This window comes from Corylus avellana, chromosome ca5, assembly GCF_901000735.1.
Source record: "Corylus avellana chromosome ca5, CavTom2PMs-1.0".
Taxonomy (NCBI): domain Eukaryota; kingdom Viridiplantae; phylum Streptophyta; class Magnoliopsida; order Fagales; family Betulaceae; genus Corylus; species Corylus avellana.
Window position 1 is genome coordinate 1,487,639 of NC_081545.1, and position 15,972 is coordinate 1,503,610.

The 15,972-nt window shown below is 35.7% G+C and overlaps 1 protein-coding gene across 1 annotated transcript; it reads left to right on the forward strand.

The window, feature by feature from the left end:
- The first annotated feature begins 9,301 nt into the window (after window positions 1-9,301).
- Window positions 9,302-10,036, forward strand: LOC132180284 (uncharacterized). The gene is made up of 2 exons (XM_059593046.1): window positions 9,302-9,879; window positions 9,967-10,036. The coding sequence occupies exons 1-2, from the start codon at window positions 9,460-9,462 to the stop codon at window positions 9,970-9,972; spliced, it is 426 nt and encodes a 141-aa protein (XP_059449029.1). The 5' UTR covers window positions 9,302-9,459; the 3' UTR covers window positions 9,973-10,036.
- Window positions 10,037-15,972: the final 5,936 nt, after the last annotated feature.

Here is a 15,972-nt window from a genome sequence, read left to right on the forward strand (position 1 = left end):
TGTAACATCCCCAGCCCGTTAAGGCTGAGTTTGCTACTTTTCTTCTTTTACAACAAAAATTCTTGCAAAGATCTATAAGGTCTATCAGAGTACTTGATTTTAAAGGATACGATAAATGTATAAAACATTATTCAAGAGATTTTATTACAAGCGAAATTAAAAAACATTAAACTTTAGTTGCAGAATATCATATTATTACAATAACTTATATGAAAAGACTTTGAAAATTAATAATTATTCCCGTCCCCATTTCGGCCTCCTATTCCAGCATCCTTTCTACCTGAAAACAAGAAATAAAACTGAATGAGCCCAAAGGGGGCCCAGCAAGTAAAATCCATAACCATAAATAGTTTTACTCCTTGTTCTCAGTTTTGAAAATCGTTTTCACAAATAAATATACATCCAGCCATAATAATATATGTACGTACGGTTGCATCTCCCGTAACATATACATACTATTACATCTAGTAATAGATCATCGTTGTAAATCATCTTTATAAATCATCATCATAATGCATCATTATAAATAATCTTTATAAATCATCTCTGTAAATCATCATAGCATATCATCGTTGAAAATATAGTATCATTTTCTCATAATAAGGCCCATGTACACTATTACCCCTGTGCACGAGGGTTGCGGGTCCTTGTGACCATGGCACTGAACTGTGGCCACAGCCATGCCCGACCGTCAATTAACTCTTTCTTGGTGCACTCAACGGTCTAGTTGATGGAATACCACCTTCTCGCATAGCCTCCTTCAGTGGTTTCGCCTCCATCCGAGTATCGGTACCGAACTCTCATCTTATCTTATCTTGGGGCCAAAAATACTCTCCTCCATACATGTGCCCTCATTTCATAAACATTTATCTCATCTCTTGTACTTTTCTTTGTATTTCTTTTGATGCATCTTAGGGCAACATGTAGGAGGGTTTATCATCATTTTTCTTTCTTATAATCATCATCATTTCTCAACTTTCTTTTCTTAAAATGGAAACTTTTCCAAATATAAACTTGTTGTACATAGAAAGCGTTTAAAGAAATAGAAACTTTCTACATAATTCATTTAGAAATCCTTCATGCATGCAACATAACTTCATAATACGTAAATAAAATAATCATTTACAATTTACTAAAGAATGAATAAATAGCATGACATGAAGTAACTTTAGAAGGGTAGTGAATTTACTTACCTCTAGACTGAAGCTAAAAGTGGTATGAAGGAATCTAGTTGCTCCAATATGACTAACACCACTAGTATATCTTTTGAAACTACTTTCTAAAGTCTGCTATCTCTTGTGTTCTTTCTTTCTTGTAGCGCTTGGTCTCGCCCTTTCTCTCTCTGTTCTGAGTAAACACTCTTAGAAAGAAGAAAGACCGAGTAAAAAGCGGAAGAAGGAAGAATATACGCAAGAGATGGGAGAGGAGATGAGTGGTGAAAATTCTGAAGGAGAAGAGCTCTATTTATAGGAGAAAATCAAATACTATTTCACCAACCCTATACTATTTCACCAACCCTATACTATTCTACCAACCCTATACTATTCTACCTATACTATTCTACCTTCTTATTCTACCATCCTTATACCTACCATTTACTATCCTATTATTCCACCAATTACCATTCTCTAATTACCACTCTCATAAATTTCCCAAGAATTAAAATCCTTAGCTACAATGGATATTAAAATAACATCATTATCAAAATAATCTATTTAAATAGCTTTGAAAATTCTGCGACACTACAATCTTCCCTCCTTATTAGAATTTCGTCCTCGAAATTAAAACCTATAATATTATCGTCCAATCTTCAAGTTGAGGAATTCAGATTTAAATAATCCTTTCAATCCTTCATCAAAGCCTACTCTCTTTTATCATATTGAAATTTTATCTCCTTCTACTAGGAGTAAATCTTATTCACAGTCTAAAGTCACGATTTCTGCAATCATTCATCAGTTCACACTAAAATCATACCTCAAAATCTTTTCCATTGTTTCTTTCCAACCTCAATAACAACAATCGAATTATTCATCAACAGTCTACAATCAAGGTTTAAACATCAAATTAATAAATCATGTGATCAATAGTTTATACCTCCAAACATCATAGTCCTCATTTCAAGCCTGCAATAATTTTCTCGATCTAATTTAATCAATTATATCAAAAAGGTGTAAAAATCATTCCTGCCTATATTCTCTTTAGTATCTCAGTATTCCAAATCATGCATACGAAATTTAATATGATGCTCTAATAATTATTAACTTCTCACCATCATATACCTGTAAAAGTAAATAGCACCAACATTCAAACATCATTACATGAATATACCTCAGAAGTGACATCATAATTCGATTCATTCTAAATACACAATTTATTTCTATTTTCTCATCCCAAATCTTGCGTCGATGTTACAATATCAGCAAAATCTCTCTATACTACATCTTTACTTCACAAATCATAACTCAACAAAAGAAACTCGTAATTATGATTTCAACTCAAACGAAATACACGATTACATCAAATGTAAGATTCTCATCCATTCTTGACTAATACATATTGTGCTTTGCTGCGTTCTAGAGATGAAATTGATAAGCAAGCAAAGTAGGATATGGGTAAGTTTCCAAGCTGGATGTTCCAAAGTACACATGCTAAAATCTTTCTCTCTTGGGTCTTGCAAGGTCAAGAAGAGAAAGAGAGAAAGATAGTCCTGTTGCTTTCTAGAAATGAAGATTTGAAAAGCATTTCAGGACATGATTTGCATGTGAGCTCTTTCCGAGACTATCAAAATACCCACATCGGAAGCTCTCTCTCTTCTGTCATGTATGGATACTTGAAGAGAAGAGAGATATTTAGCCTGAGAAGCATGATCAAGGATAATCTTGCTTCCTCAGGACATGATCAACGATAATCTTGCTTCAATGGTTTACTACTGAGAGTATAAGGAGTTGGGTTTGTGAATCAAGTCGTGAGGCTGCATTTTTCTCTTGAGGATACGCTCAACTAGGAGAACAGTCGAGCTTTCATTGTATGGAAGGCTATTAGCAGAAGATTTCAGGTGAAGGGGTATGATCAGAAGGCATGCGTTGCAATGGAGAAAGAGGTGTGAATTTATATGAAGGGTTTCTGGATAACGAACGAGCGCGTGGTGGGCGTTGGCATGACATTTCATTCAGTTGCCCACGCATGGTATCCGAAGTCGTTGATTGAACAGTGGGTTTGAAAAATGAGCTCAGTTGAATTATGACAGGAGACAAGATCCTACTTTCACGGGATCTTTTGACAAAATTTCCCTCGCGGCCCGAGGTCGCCTAACGCTTTGTTGTTTACTGTTTATTTCACCTGAAGTGAAAAATTCCTTTAAAGCCACTCGTCGGCTGCTTCCAGAAACTTCAAAAAAAAAAATCTCTTTAGTTTCTGACGCTCAGTCTCTTTTCAATACTTCATCTCTCCCAAATTTCTTCGTATTCTCAACTATTTTTCCTTACTCTCCTAAATATGGGAGCATCATCATCATCCGTTAACAACCTCGATTTGAATGTTGCTCTTGCAGCACAATCCATTGTTATGCCTGACGTGCAACCGGATGTGCCTATTGTTCCCCCTGAAGTGCCTGCTATACATCCCGTCGTACCTATTGCACACCCTAATGAACTTGCTACAAATCCTGATGTATGGCAGCCAACTTTTGCCTTTGACAATCGTCCTATTACTATTCACGATTCTGTCATGCTCCACGATTCTACTGCTGTAGCGGTGGCCAAAGGTTTCGTAATTCCACGGGATCAGACATTGTTAGCTGACAGATCGGATACTGATGCTATTAATGATTCATTGGCGTTCAGTATCCAAGATGCTGCTTTAGTTTCTGACATGGCACAACGTTTGAGTGCCAGAGCTAAAAAGCTGAAAGTCTCAAGAAACCAAATCGGGGTCTTACAGCGACTGCTCAAATACTACAAACGAAAACACATAGATTTGAAGCAGGAGAATGCTCAGCTGAAAAAGATGGTGTTATCTTATGCGGAATACATGGGACCAAAGATGCTAGAAATGGAGAAGAATACCAAACATCTCCAGCGACGGTACGATAAACTTCTGGTCGATGTTCAGGAGTGTTGCAAGTCTCTCCGCACACGCTCTAGTCAGGTACCTCATTAGAAATAAATATTCCCTTTGATAATTCAATTATATAAATATATACGATTCTGCTCATACTAGGTTTTCTCTATGCAGAAATAATCTTCCTGGAGCAGCTCTGAGGAATCATCTGCTCATCATTACCACATGTCTCTTTATGCAACAAATTTCTTTTTTTTTTTTTTTTGATGGACACTGGTATGTAATATTATAAGGAGCTTGTTCTCCAAACATTTCTTTTCGTAATCATTCAGTACTCATTCAATATATAATCATCCTGTCATTATAATAACTTCCTTTAAACAAACAATCTGTTTAACAAGTTAATCACTCAATAAAACATCTAAGTATGCACCATCACATGTTATCAACCTCTAAAATACTTTAATATCATTGAACATATATCTTATAAGAGAAATTTAGATCATGTCACTATATTATATTGTCTTTCAACTCTTACATTTATGCTTCAATTTACCTCAAGAATAATAATTCATTATCCTTACTTAGTAAAAGAAAATTATATCAAAAGCTTTGGCATGTAACTAAAATTTCTCATAATTTCATATCCACTAATGCCTCAAAATTTAAATATTATCCACAACCTAGGAGCACTAATTCATCCTCAAAACTTTAAGCATCACTTCAATATAATTTACCTCAATTATAGAAAACCTAACACCTTAAATTCTAAGAATCACCTCAAGGATTTCATGAATCGTACCTTAGAGTCATCACAATCATCCAAAAATATCAAAATCCTTAAACCACAAATTTATATATCAAAATATCTTATAGATTCTAGGGTATACCTCATTTGCATTTATCCCTGCAGTACTTAGGCATTCACTTCATGCCACTACGTAATCCTTATTCATCAATTCATATATTACAACATCAATCATAGTATCATTATTGTCATCAACCAAACCTTAGCCATTACCAAAAACTCATATAAACTATTATATCATTAATTCAGTTCAAGAATCATTTCACAACCGACATCCATAAGACCATTCGTTACTAAGTCACTTACACCATTTGTGTCACAACCTAAATCAATAAAACCATTTTGTCACCAAATTAATTTCACAAATTAGCTCGCAACCTAAATCTATAAAATCATCATACGATTTTTAAATCATGATCAATAATCTTTTCTAAATCCTCGAGACACCTTAAAATATACCCTTATCAATCGATACTCTAGAAAACTGCCGCAAATCCAAATAGGCAGATACTATAGATCACAACCTATCTATAAAATAAAATTCATCTCCGTCATTAACATGATCACAATAATAAAATCCTCCAAATTAATCACACTAAGATGATTTTTTTTTTTTTTTTTTTTTTTAACAAAAATTAACCATTAGAAAAATGCTCATGCATCATTTACTAGAGACCACACAACAATGCACACTCTACTTGGCCGGAATGTGGCTTCTCATTAACCCCCCAAATTTTTTTTTTTTTTTTGAAAAGTTTGCCAGAACCTTATAACCTTTGCTCTGATACCAAAATTGTAACATCCCCAGCCCGTTAAGGCTGAGTTTGCCACTTTTCTTCTTTTACAACAAAAGTTCTTGCAAAGATCTATAAGGTCTATCAGATTACTTGATTTTAAAGGATACGAAAAATGTATAAAACATTATTCAAGAGATTTTATTACAAGCGAAATTAGAAAACATTAAACTTTAGTTGCGGAATATCATATCGTTACAATAACTTATATGAAAAGACTTTGAAAATTAATAATTATTCCCACCCCATTCCGGCCTCCTATTCCAGCATCATTTCTACCTGAAAACAAGAAATAAAACTGAATGAGCCCAAAGGGGGCCCAGCAAGTAAAATCCATAACCATAAATAGTTTTACTCCTTGTTCTCAGTTTTGAAAATCATTTTCGCAAATAAATATAATTCTAACCATAATAATATCTGTATGTACGGTTGCATCTCCCGTAACATATACATACTATTACATCTAGTAATAGATCATCGTTGTAAATCATCTTTATAAATCATCATCATAATGCATCATTATAAATAATCTTTATAAATCATCTCTGTAAATCATCATAGCATATCATCGTTGAAAATATAGTATCATTTTCTCATAATAGGGCCCATGTACACTATTACCCCTGTGTACGAGGGTTGCGGGTCCTTGTGACCATGGCACTGAACTGTGGCCTCAGCCATGCCCGACCGTTAATTAACTCTTTTCTTGGTGCACTCAACGGTCATGTTGATGGAATACCACCTTCTGGCATAGCCTCCTTCAGTGGTTTCGCCTCCATCCGAGTATCGGTACCGAACTCTCATCTTATCTTATCTTGGGGCCAAAAAATACTCTCCTCCATACATGTGCCCTCATTTCATAAACATTTATCTCATCTCTTGTACTTTTCTTTGTACTTCTTTTGATGCATCTTAGGGCAACATGTAGGAGGGTTTATCATCATTTTTCTTTCTTATAATCATCATCATTTCTCAACTTTCTTTTCTTAAAATGGAAACTTTTCCAAATATAAACTTGTTGTGCTTAAAAAGCCTTTAAAGAAATATAAACTTTCTAAATAATTCTTTTAGAAATCCTTCATGCATGCAACATAACTTCATAATACGTAAATAAAATAATCATTTACAATTTACTAAAGAATGAATAAATAGCATGACATGAAGTAACTTTAGAAGGGGTAGTGAATTTACTTACCTCTAGACTGAAGCTAAAAGTGGTATGAAGGAATCCAGTTGCTCCAATATGACTAACACCACTAGTATATCTTTTGAAACTAATTTCTAAAGTCCGCTATCTCTTGTGTTCTTTCTTTCTTGTAGCGCTTGGTCTCGCCCTTTCTCTCTCTGTTCTGAGTAAACACTCTTAGAAAGAAGAAAGACCGAGTAAAAAGCGGAAGAAGGAAGAATATATGCAAGAGATGGGAGAGGAGATGAGTGGTGAAAATTCTGAAGGAGAAGAGCTCTATTTATAGGAGAAAATCAAATACTATTCCACCAACCCTACACTATTCCACCAACCCTATACTATTCCACCAACCCTACACTATTCCACCAACCCTTTACTATTTCACCAACCCTATACTATTCCACCAACCCTACACTATTCCACCAACCCTATACTATTCTACCTTCAATTTACAATTATACCCTCATTCTATCTTCAATTTACAATTATACCCTCATTTTACTATTTCACCAACCCTATACTATTTCAACAATTACCATTCTCTAATTACCACTCTCATAAATTTCCCAAGAATTAAAATCCTTAGCTATAATGGATATTAAAATAACATCATTATCAAAATAATCTATTTAAATAGCTTTGAAAATTCTGGGACACTACAATCTTCCCTCCTTATTAGAATTTCGTCCTCGAAATTAAAACCTATAATATTATCGTCCAATCTTCAAGTTGAGGGATTCAGATAATATTCCTTTCAATCCTTCATCAAAGCTTACTCTCTTTTATCATATTGAAATTCCATCTCCTTCTTCTATGAGTAAATCTTATTCACAGTCTAAAGTCTCAATTTCTGCAATCATTCATCAATTCACACTAAAATCTTACCTCAAAATCTTTTCCATTGTTTCTTTCCAACCTCAATAACAACAATCGAGTTATTCATCAACAGTCTACAATCAAGGTTTAAACATCAAATTAATAAATAGTTCATACCTCCAATCATCATAGTCCTCATTTCAAGCCTGCAATAATTCTCTCGATCTAATTTAATCAATCTTATCAAAAAGGTGTAAAAATCATCCCCGCCTATATTCTCTTTAGTATCTCAGTATTCCAAATCATGCATACGAAATTTTAATATGATGCTCTAATAATTATTAACTTCTCACCATCATAAACCTGTAAAAGTAAATAGCACCAACATTCAAACATCATTACATGAATATACCTCAGAAGTGACATCATAATTCGATTCATTCTAAATACACAACCGTTTCTATTTTCTCATCCCAACTTTTGTGTTGATGCTACAATATCAGCGAAAATCTTTCAGTACTACATCTTTACTTGATAAATCATAACTCAATAATAGAAACTCGTAATTATGATTTCAACTCAAACGAAATACACGATTACATCAAATGTAAGATTCTCATCCATTCTTGACTAATACATATTGTGCTTGCTGCGTTCTAGAGATGAAATTGATAAGCAAGCAAAGTAGGATATGGGTAAGTTTCCAAGCTGGATGTCCCAAAACACTCATGTTATAATTTCTCTCCCTTGGGTCTTGCAAGGTCAAGAAGAGAAAAGAGAGAAAGATAGTCCTGTTGCTTTCTAGAAATGAAGATTTGAAAAGCATTTCAGGACATGGCATGTATGTGAGACTTTCAAAATACCCACATCGGATGCTCTCTCTCTTCTGTCATTTACGAAGACTGAGAAGGAAAGAGAGATATTTAGCCTGAGAAGCATGATCAAGGATAATCTTGCTTCATCAGGACATGATCAACGATAATCTTGCTTCAATGGTTTACTACTGAGAGTATAAGGAGTTGGGTTTGTGAATCAAATCGTGAGGCTGCATTTTTCTCTTGAGGATACGCTCAACTAGGAGGAAAAGTCGAGCTTTCATTGTATGGAAGGCTATTAACAGAAGATTTCAGGCGAAGGGGTATGATCAGAAGGCATGTGTTGCAATGGAGAAAGAGGTGGGAATTTATAGGAAAGATTTCTGGTAATGAACGAGCGCGTGGTGCGCGTTGGCATGACAATTCATTCAGTTGCCCACGCATGGTATTTGAAGTCGTTGATTGAACAGTGGGTTTGAAAAATGAGCTCAGTCGAATTTATGACAGGAGACAAGATCCTACTTCCACGGGATCTTTTGACAAAATTTCCATCGCGGCCCGAGGTCGCCTAACGCTTTGTTGTTTACTGTTTATTTCACCTGAAGTGAAAAATTCCTTTAAAGCCACTCGTCTGCTGCTTCCAGAAACTTCACAAAATTTCTTCAGTTCCTAACGCTTAGTCTCTTCTCAGTACTTCATCTCTCCCAATTTCTTCGTATTCTCAACTATTTTTTCCTTACTCTCCTAAATATGGGAGTATCATCATCATCCGTTAACAACCTCGATTTGAATGTTGTTCCTGCAGCACAACCCATTGTTATGCCTGACGTGCAACCGGAGGTGCCTGTTGTTCCCCCTGAAGTGTCTGCTATTCATCCCGTCGTACCTGTTACACACCCTAATGAACCTGCTGCATATCCTAACGTATGGCAGCCAACTTTTGTCTTTGACAATCGTCCTATCACTATTCACGATTCTGTCATGCTCCATGATTCTACTGCTGTAGCAGTGGCCAAAGGTTTCGTAATTCCACGGGATCAAACGTTCTTAGCTGATAGGTCGGATACTGATGCTATTAATAACTCATTGGCATTCAGTATCCAAGGTGCTGCTTCAGTTTCTGACATGGCACAACGTTTGAGTGCCAGAAATGTTGAGCTGAAAGTCTCAAGAAACCAAATCGGGGTCTTACAGCGACTGCTCAAATACTACAAACGAAAACACGTGGATTTGAAGCAGGAGAATACTCAGCTGAAAAAGATGATGTTATCTTACGCAGAATACTTGGGACCAAAGATGCTAGAAATGGAGAAGAATACCGAACGTCTCCAGCGACAGCACGAAAAACTCCGGGTCGATGTTCAGGGGTGTTGCAAGTCTCTCCGCACACGCTCTAGTCAGGTACCTCATTAGAAATAAATATTCTCTTTGATAATTCAATTATATAAATATATACGATTCTGCTCATACTAGGTTTTCTCTGTGCAGAAATAATCTTCCTGGAGCAGCTCTGAGGAATCATCTGCTCATCATTACCACGTATCTCTTTATGCAACAAATTCCCTTCTCTTTTTTTTTTTTTTTTTTTTTTTTTTATGGACACTGGTATGTAATATTATAAGGAGCTTGTTCTCCAAACATTTCTTTTCGTAATCATTCAGTGCTCATTCAATATTCATTATGAAATCATTCTGTCATTGTAATAACTTCCTTTAAACAAACAATCTGTTTAAAAAGTTAATCACTCAATAAAACATCTAAGTATGCACCATCACATGTTATCAACCTCTAAAATACTTTAATATCATTGAACATATATCTTATAAGAGAAATTTAGATCATGTCACTATATTATATCACTGTATCATATTGTCTTTCAACTCTTACCTTTATGCTTCAATTTACCTCAAGAATAATAATCCATTATCTTTACTTAGTAAAAGAAAATTATATCAAAAGCTTTGGCATGTAACTAAAATTTCTCATAATTTCATATCCACTAATGCCTCAAATTTAAATATTATCCACAACCTAGGAGCATCAATTCATCCTCAAAACTTTAAGCATCACTTCAATATAATTTACCTCAATTACAGAAAACCTAGCACCTCAAATTCTAAGAATCACCTCAAAGATTTCGTGAATTGCACCTTAAAGTCATCACAATCATTTGAAAATATCAAAATCCTTAAACCACAACTTTATATCTCAAAATATCTTATAGATTCTAGGGTATACCTCATTTGCATTTATCCCTGCAATACTTAGGCATTCACTTCATGCCACTACGTAATCCTTATTCATCAATCCATATATTATAACATCAATCATAGTATCATTATTGTCATCGACCAAACCTTAGCCATTACCAAAAACTCATATAAACTCTTATATCATTAATTCAGTTCAAGAATCATTTCACAACCGACATCCATAAGACCATTCATTACCAAATCACTTACACAATTTGTCTCACAACCTAAATCCATAAAACCATTTTGTCGCCAAGTTAATTTCACAAATCATCTCGCAACCTAAATCTATAAAATCATCATACGATTTTTAAATCATGATCAATAATCTTTTCTAAATCCTCGAGACACCTTAAAATATACCCTTATCAATCGATACTCTAGAAAACTGCCGCAAATCCAAATAGGCAGATACTATAGATCACAACCTATCTATAAAATAAAATTCATCTCCGTCATTAACATGATCACAATAATAAAATCCTCCAAATTAATCACACTAAGATGATTTTTTTTTTTTTTTTTTTTTTTAACAAAAAAAAATTAACCATTAGAAAAATGCTCATGCATCATTTATTAGAGACCACACAACAATGCACACTCTACTTGGCCGGAATGTGGCTTCTCATTAACCCCAAAATTTTTTTTTTTTTTTTTTTTTTGAAAAGTCTGCCAGAACCTTATAACCTTTGCTCTGATACCAAAATTGTAACATCCCCAGCCCGTTAAGGCTGAGTTTGCCACTTTTCTTCTTTTACAACAAAAGTTCTTGCAAAGATCTATAAGGTCTATCAGAGTACTTGATTTTAAAGGATACGAAAAATGTATAAAACATTATTCAAGAGATTTTATTACAAGCGAAATTAGAAAACATTAAACTTTAGTTGCGGAATATCATATCATTACAATAACTTATATGAAAAGACTTTGAAAATTAATAATTATTCCCACCCCATTCCGGCCTCCTATTCCAGCATCCTTTCTACCTGAAAACAAGAAATAAAACTGAATGAGCCCAAAGGGGGCCCAGCAAGTAACATCCACAACCATAAATAGTTTTACTCCTTGTTCTCAGTTTTGAAAATTATTTTCGCAAATAAATATAATTCTAGCCATAATAATATCTGTATGTACGGTTGCATCTCCCGTAACATATACATACTATTACATCTAGTAATAGATCATCGTTGTAAATCATCTTTATAAATCATCATCATAATGCATCATTATAAATAATCATTATAAATCATCATAGCATATCATCGTTGAAAATATAGTATCATTTTCTCATAATAGGCCCATGTACACTATTACCCCTGTGCACGAGGGTTGCGGGTCCTTGTGACCATGGCACTGAACTGTGGCCTCAGCCATGCCCGACCGTCAATTAACTCTTTTTCTTTGTGCACTCAACGGTCTGTTGATGGAATACCACCTTCTGGCATAGCCTCCTTCAGTGGTTTCGCCTCCATCCGAGTATCGGTACCGAACTCTCATCTTATCTTATCTTGGGGCCAAAAATACTCTCCTCCATACATGTGCCCTCATTTCATAAACATTTATCTCATCTCTTGTACTTTTCTTTGTACTTCTTTTGAATCTTTGATGCATCTTAGGGCAACATGTAGGAGGGTTTATCATCTTTTTTCTTTCTTATAATCATCATCATTTCTCAACTTTCTTTTCTTAAAATGAAAACTTTTCCAAATATAAACTTGTTGTGCTTAAAAAGCATTTAAAGAAATATAAACTTTCTAAATAATTCTTTTAGAAATCCTTCATGCATGCAACATATCTCCATGACAGGTAAATAAAATAATCATTTACAGTTTGATACAAGAATATATAAATAGCATGACATGAAGTAATTTTAGAAGGGGTAGTGAATTTACTTACCTCGAGACTGAAGCTAAAAGTGGTATGAAGGAATCTAGTTGCTCTAATATGACTAACACCACTAGTATATCTTTTGAAACTAATTTCTAAAGTCCGCTATCTCTTGTGTTCTTTCTTTCTTGTAGCGCTTGGTCTCGCCCTTTCTCTCTCTGTTCTGAGTAAACACTCTTAGAAAGAAGAAAGACCGAGTAAAAAGGGGAAGAAGGAAGAATATATGCAAGAGATGGGAGAGGAGATGAGTGGTGAAAATTCTGAAGGAGAAGAGCTCTATTTATAGGAGAAAATCAAACACTATTCTACCGTCAATTTACAATTATACCCTCATTTTACTATTTCACCAACCTTATACTATTTCACCAACCCTATACTATTCTACCTTCAATTTACAATTATACCCTCATTCTATCTTCAATTTACAATTATACCCTCATTTTACTATTTCACCAACCCTATACTATTTCACCAACCTTATACTATTCTACCTTCAATTTACAATTATACCCTCATTCTATCTTCAATTTACAATTATACCCTCATTCTATCTTCAATTTACAATTATACCCTCATTCTATCTTCAATTTACAATTATACCCTCATTTTACTATTTCACCAACCCTATACTATTTCACCAACCCTATACTATTTCACCAACCCTATACTATTCTACCTACCCTATACTATTCTACCTTCTTATTCTACCATCCTTATACCTACCATTTACTATCCTATTATTTCACCAATTACCATTCTCTAATTACCACTCTCATAAATTTCCCAAGAATTAAAAATCCTTAGCTACAATGGATATTAAAATAACATCATTATCAAAATAATCTATTTAAATAGCTTTGAAAATTCTGGGACACTACACTCTTTCTGCTTCTAGCTCCTCCCACGTACACGTACGCCCTCCTCTCTCCCTCGCTCGTTTTCTCTCTTCTACTTTGGCCAGCATTGTCTCCCTCCCGGTGGCCTCTGTCACTCTGGCGGCGTCGAACCTAGGTGACTCTCTGACACTTTCTCCCTCTCCAATATTATACTGCAGGTATATATATACTCAAATTTCTCAAATTTGATGTTTGAGAAATTTGATATACGAGTGAAAAAAAAAACCCATTTTAATTTCTCAAATTTGTTTAGAAATAGCCTTTAGGCATTTGAATGGCATATTCAATGTTTGAATGGCATATATATATATATATATATTGTTTGATTTCTTGATATTATTGTTTGAATGACATATTATTCGTTAATTTGCTATCCTACTAAGACAGCAGCCAGGGTATCAACCGATACTTCCAGATCATATGGACGGGCAACCCTCTGCGACACATAATTATATCTTCAATATTGAAGATACTCCAGGCTCCTCGAGTCAAATAGACCCGGCTTTGCTTGACCCATCCCGTCCGACAGGCCTTACCCAGTTCAGGTATCAATATGAGCGTAGTTCTAACTTTGACTCGAGCGTTTCTCCGAGTTTGCTAGCCTCGCCGGTGGGTTTGACCCAGCAAGGTTTGTTGCAACATGGCTTTTTTGATCGCTCGCCACATAGCAGAGCACGTGTGGATGATAGCGATACGCAGGCCGATGAGGACATTGTGGATGAGACAGATGACTTATTGGACGGCTAGCCTGCTGGACCTGCTGGGCAAGTGTTGGGTGGCAAAGAGGTTCGAACGATAGGTATGTATGCTAGTTAATGTTGAAATAAGTATGTATGTTGTTTATATATTTTACTCTATATATAAGCATTCACTTCCGATTAATGTCGGTATTTTTTCATTTTTGTGTGTTAAACATCAATGCAGATTCACAGAATAATATTGAGGTGTTGCATATAAATACATCACGCAAGGTATGGGACATCCCCCTCGGGAAAAGGATTGTGCTGGAGTATAATGGATCGTGGCAGCCAGTAAGACTAAGCGGGTCAAAATTTAGACGGGTGATGGGCAAGACTGTCAGGGGTGGGGCTTTCCTCAGGATATCTGACGACTGGTTGAAGGTACCCGACAACACGAAGGAGGATTTGTGAAGCTCATTGATAGTATGTGAAACGTTAAGAAATTCTTAATTTACAATCATATGTACATAGCAGCTATTTTACTTATTGTGTGAAACGATTAGTTGATGGGGAAAGTATAATGTGCGTGTCATAACTTCTCAATTTCAAACTTATGCAGACTCAGTTTTATATCCCACCTGGCATGGACATTGCGGCGATCAAGAAGGACGCATTCCATGACATGGGCGACAAGTTGAGGCGTTAGAGACATGACTTTAGAGCGAAACTCCTTATTGAACGAGGTGAGACGCCTGCGGTAGTGAAGCAAAGGATGTCCCAGCTCCTTAAAGGGTACAACAGCGCAGACGTGGATACATTGTTGGTGCAATGGTGTGATCCAGCGTATCAAGTAGGTCACTAAGTTAATTTCAATTGTGTAGTTTCAGTAACGGTTTAATATTATGAAGATGTGTCACAAATTAATAACATGTGTTGTGTACGTGTAGGACTATGCTCAACATATGAGAGAGATACGAGCCAAGAATAAGACACCACACTGCACCAGCTGGAAGAGCTTGGCAAGGTTATGTAATGAGAAGGTATGTCTGTCATTTACCATTTATACATATTTATGTCATCATTAATTTAATATACATATTAACACATATGGATCGTGTTGTGGGTTTTTAATTGCAGCTAATTAATATGGGCAAAGCTCTTACACGAGCGAAGGCTTACATCAAGACCCACCGAAAGACAGACAGTACCTTCCTAAATCGGGAGGTCGAGGAGAGAGTTGTATGTTGTTTACACCCTTCGTCTTTTTATATGTATTTGCGTATAAAAAACTTATTTTTGATTAACACATAAATAACAATGATTGGATGTAATGTAACATACAGTTGAAGACGGAGAAGCTATTGGAAAACGATTCTGTAGAATTGGTAGACGCTCCTCATGGGACTATTTGGTGGGCACCAGACGACGCATACACCCAAGCGCACAACTCTAAGCCGGAATATGCGGGTCTTGTTCGGGGGGTTAGTAAGAATATTCTTCCTACGCACGGCTGCATCTACTCTTACTATAAACCATCATCACAGAACCCAAGAAGCTCCAATGTCCCGCAATGATTGAAAGAGCACTCGACGCTGAAAGGGAGCAGCACAGGATACATATGGCTGCACAGTTGGCCCAGCAGAGGGCTGAGATGGCTGCACAGATGGCGGAGATGACCCAGTAGTTTACCGCACAGATGGGTGCACAGATGGCGGCGTATGAGGCCCGACTTCGTGTGCTTGAGGACTTGAAACATGTCTCCGAGCCGGAGGTGACCAA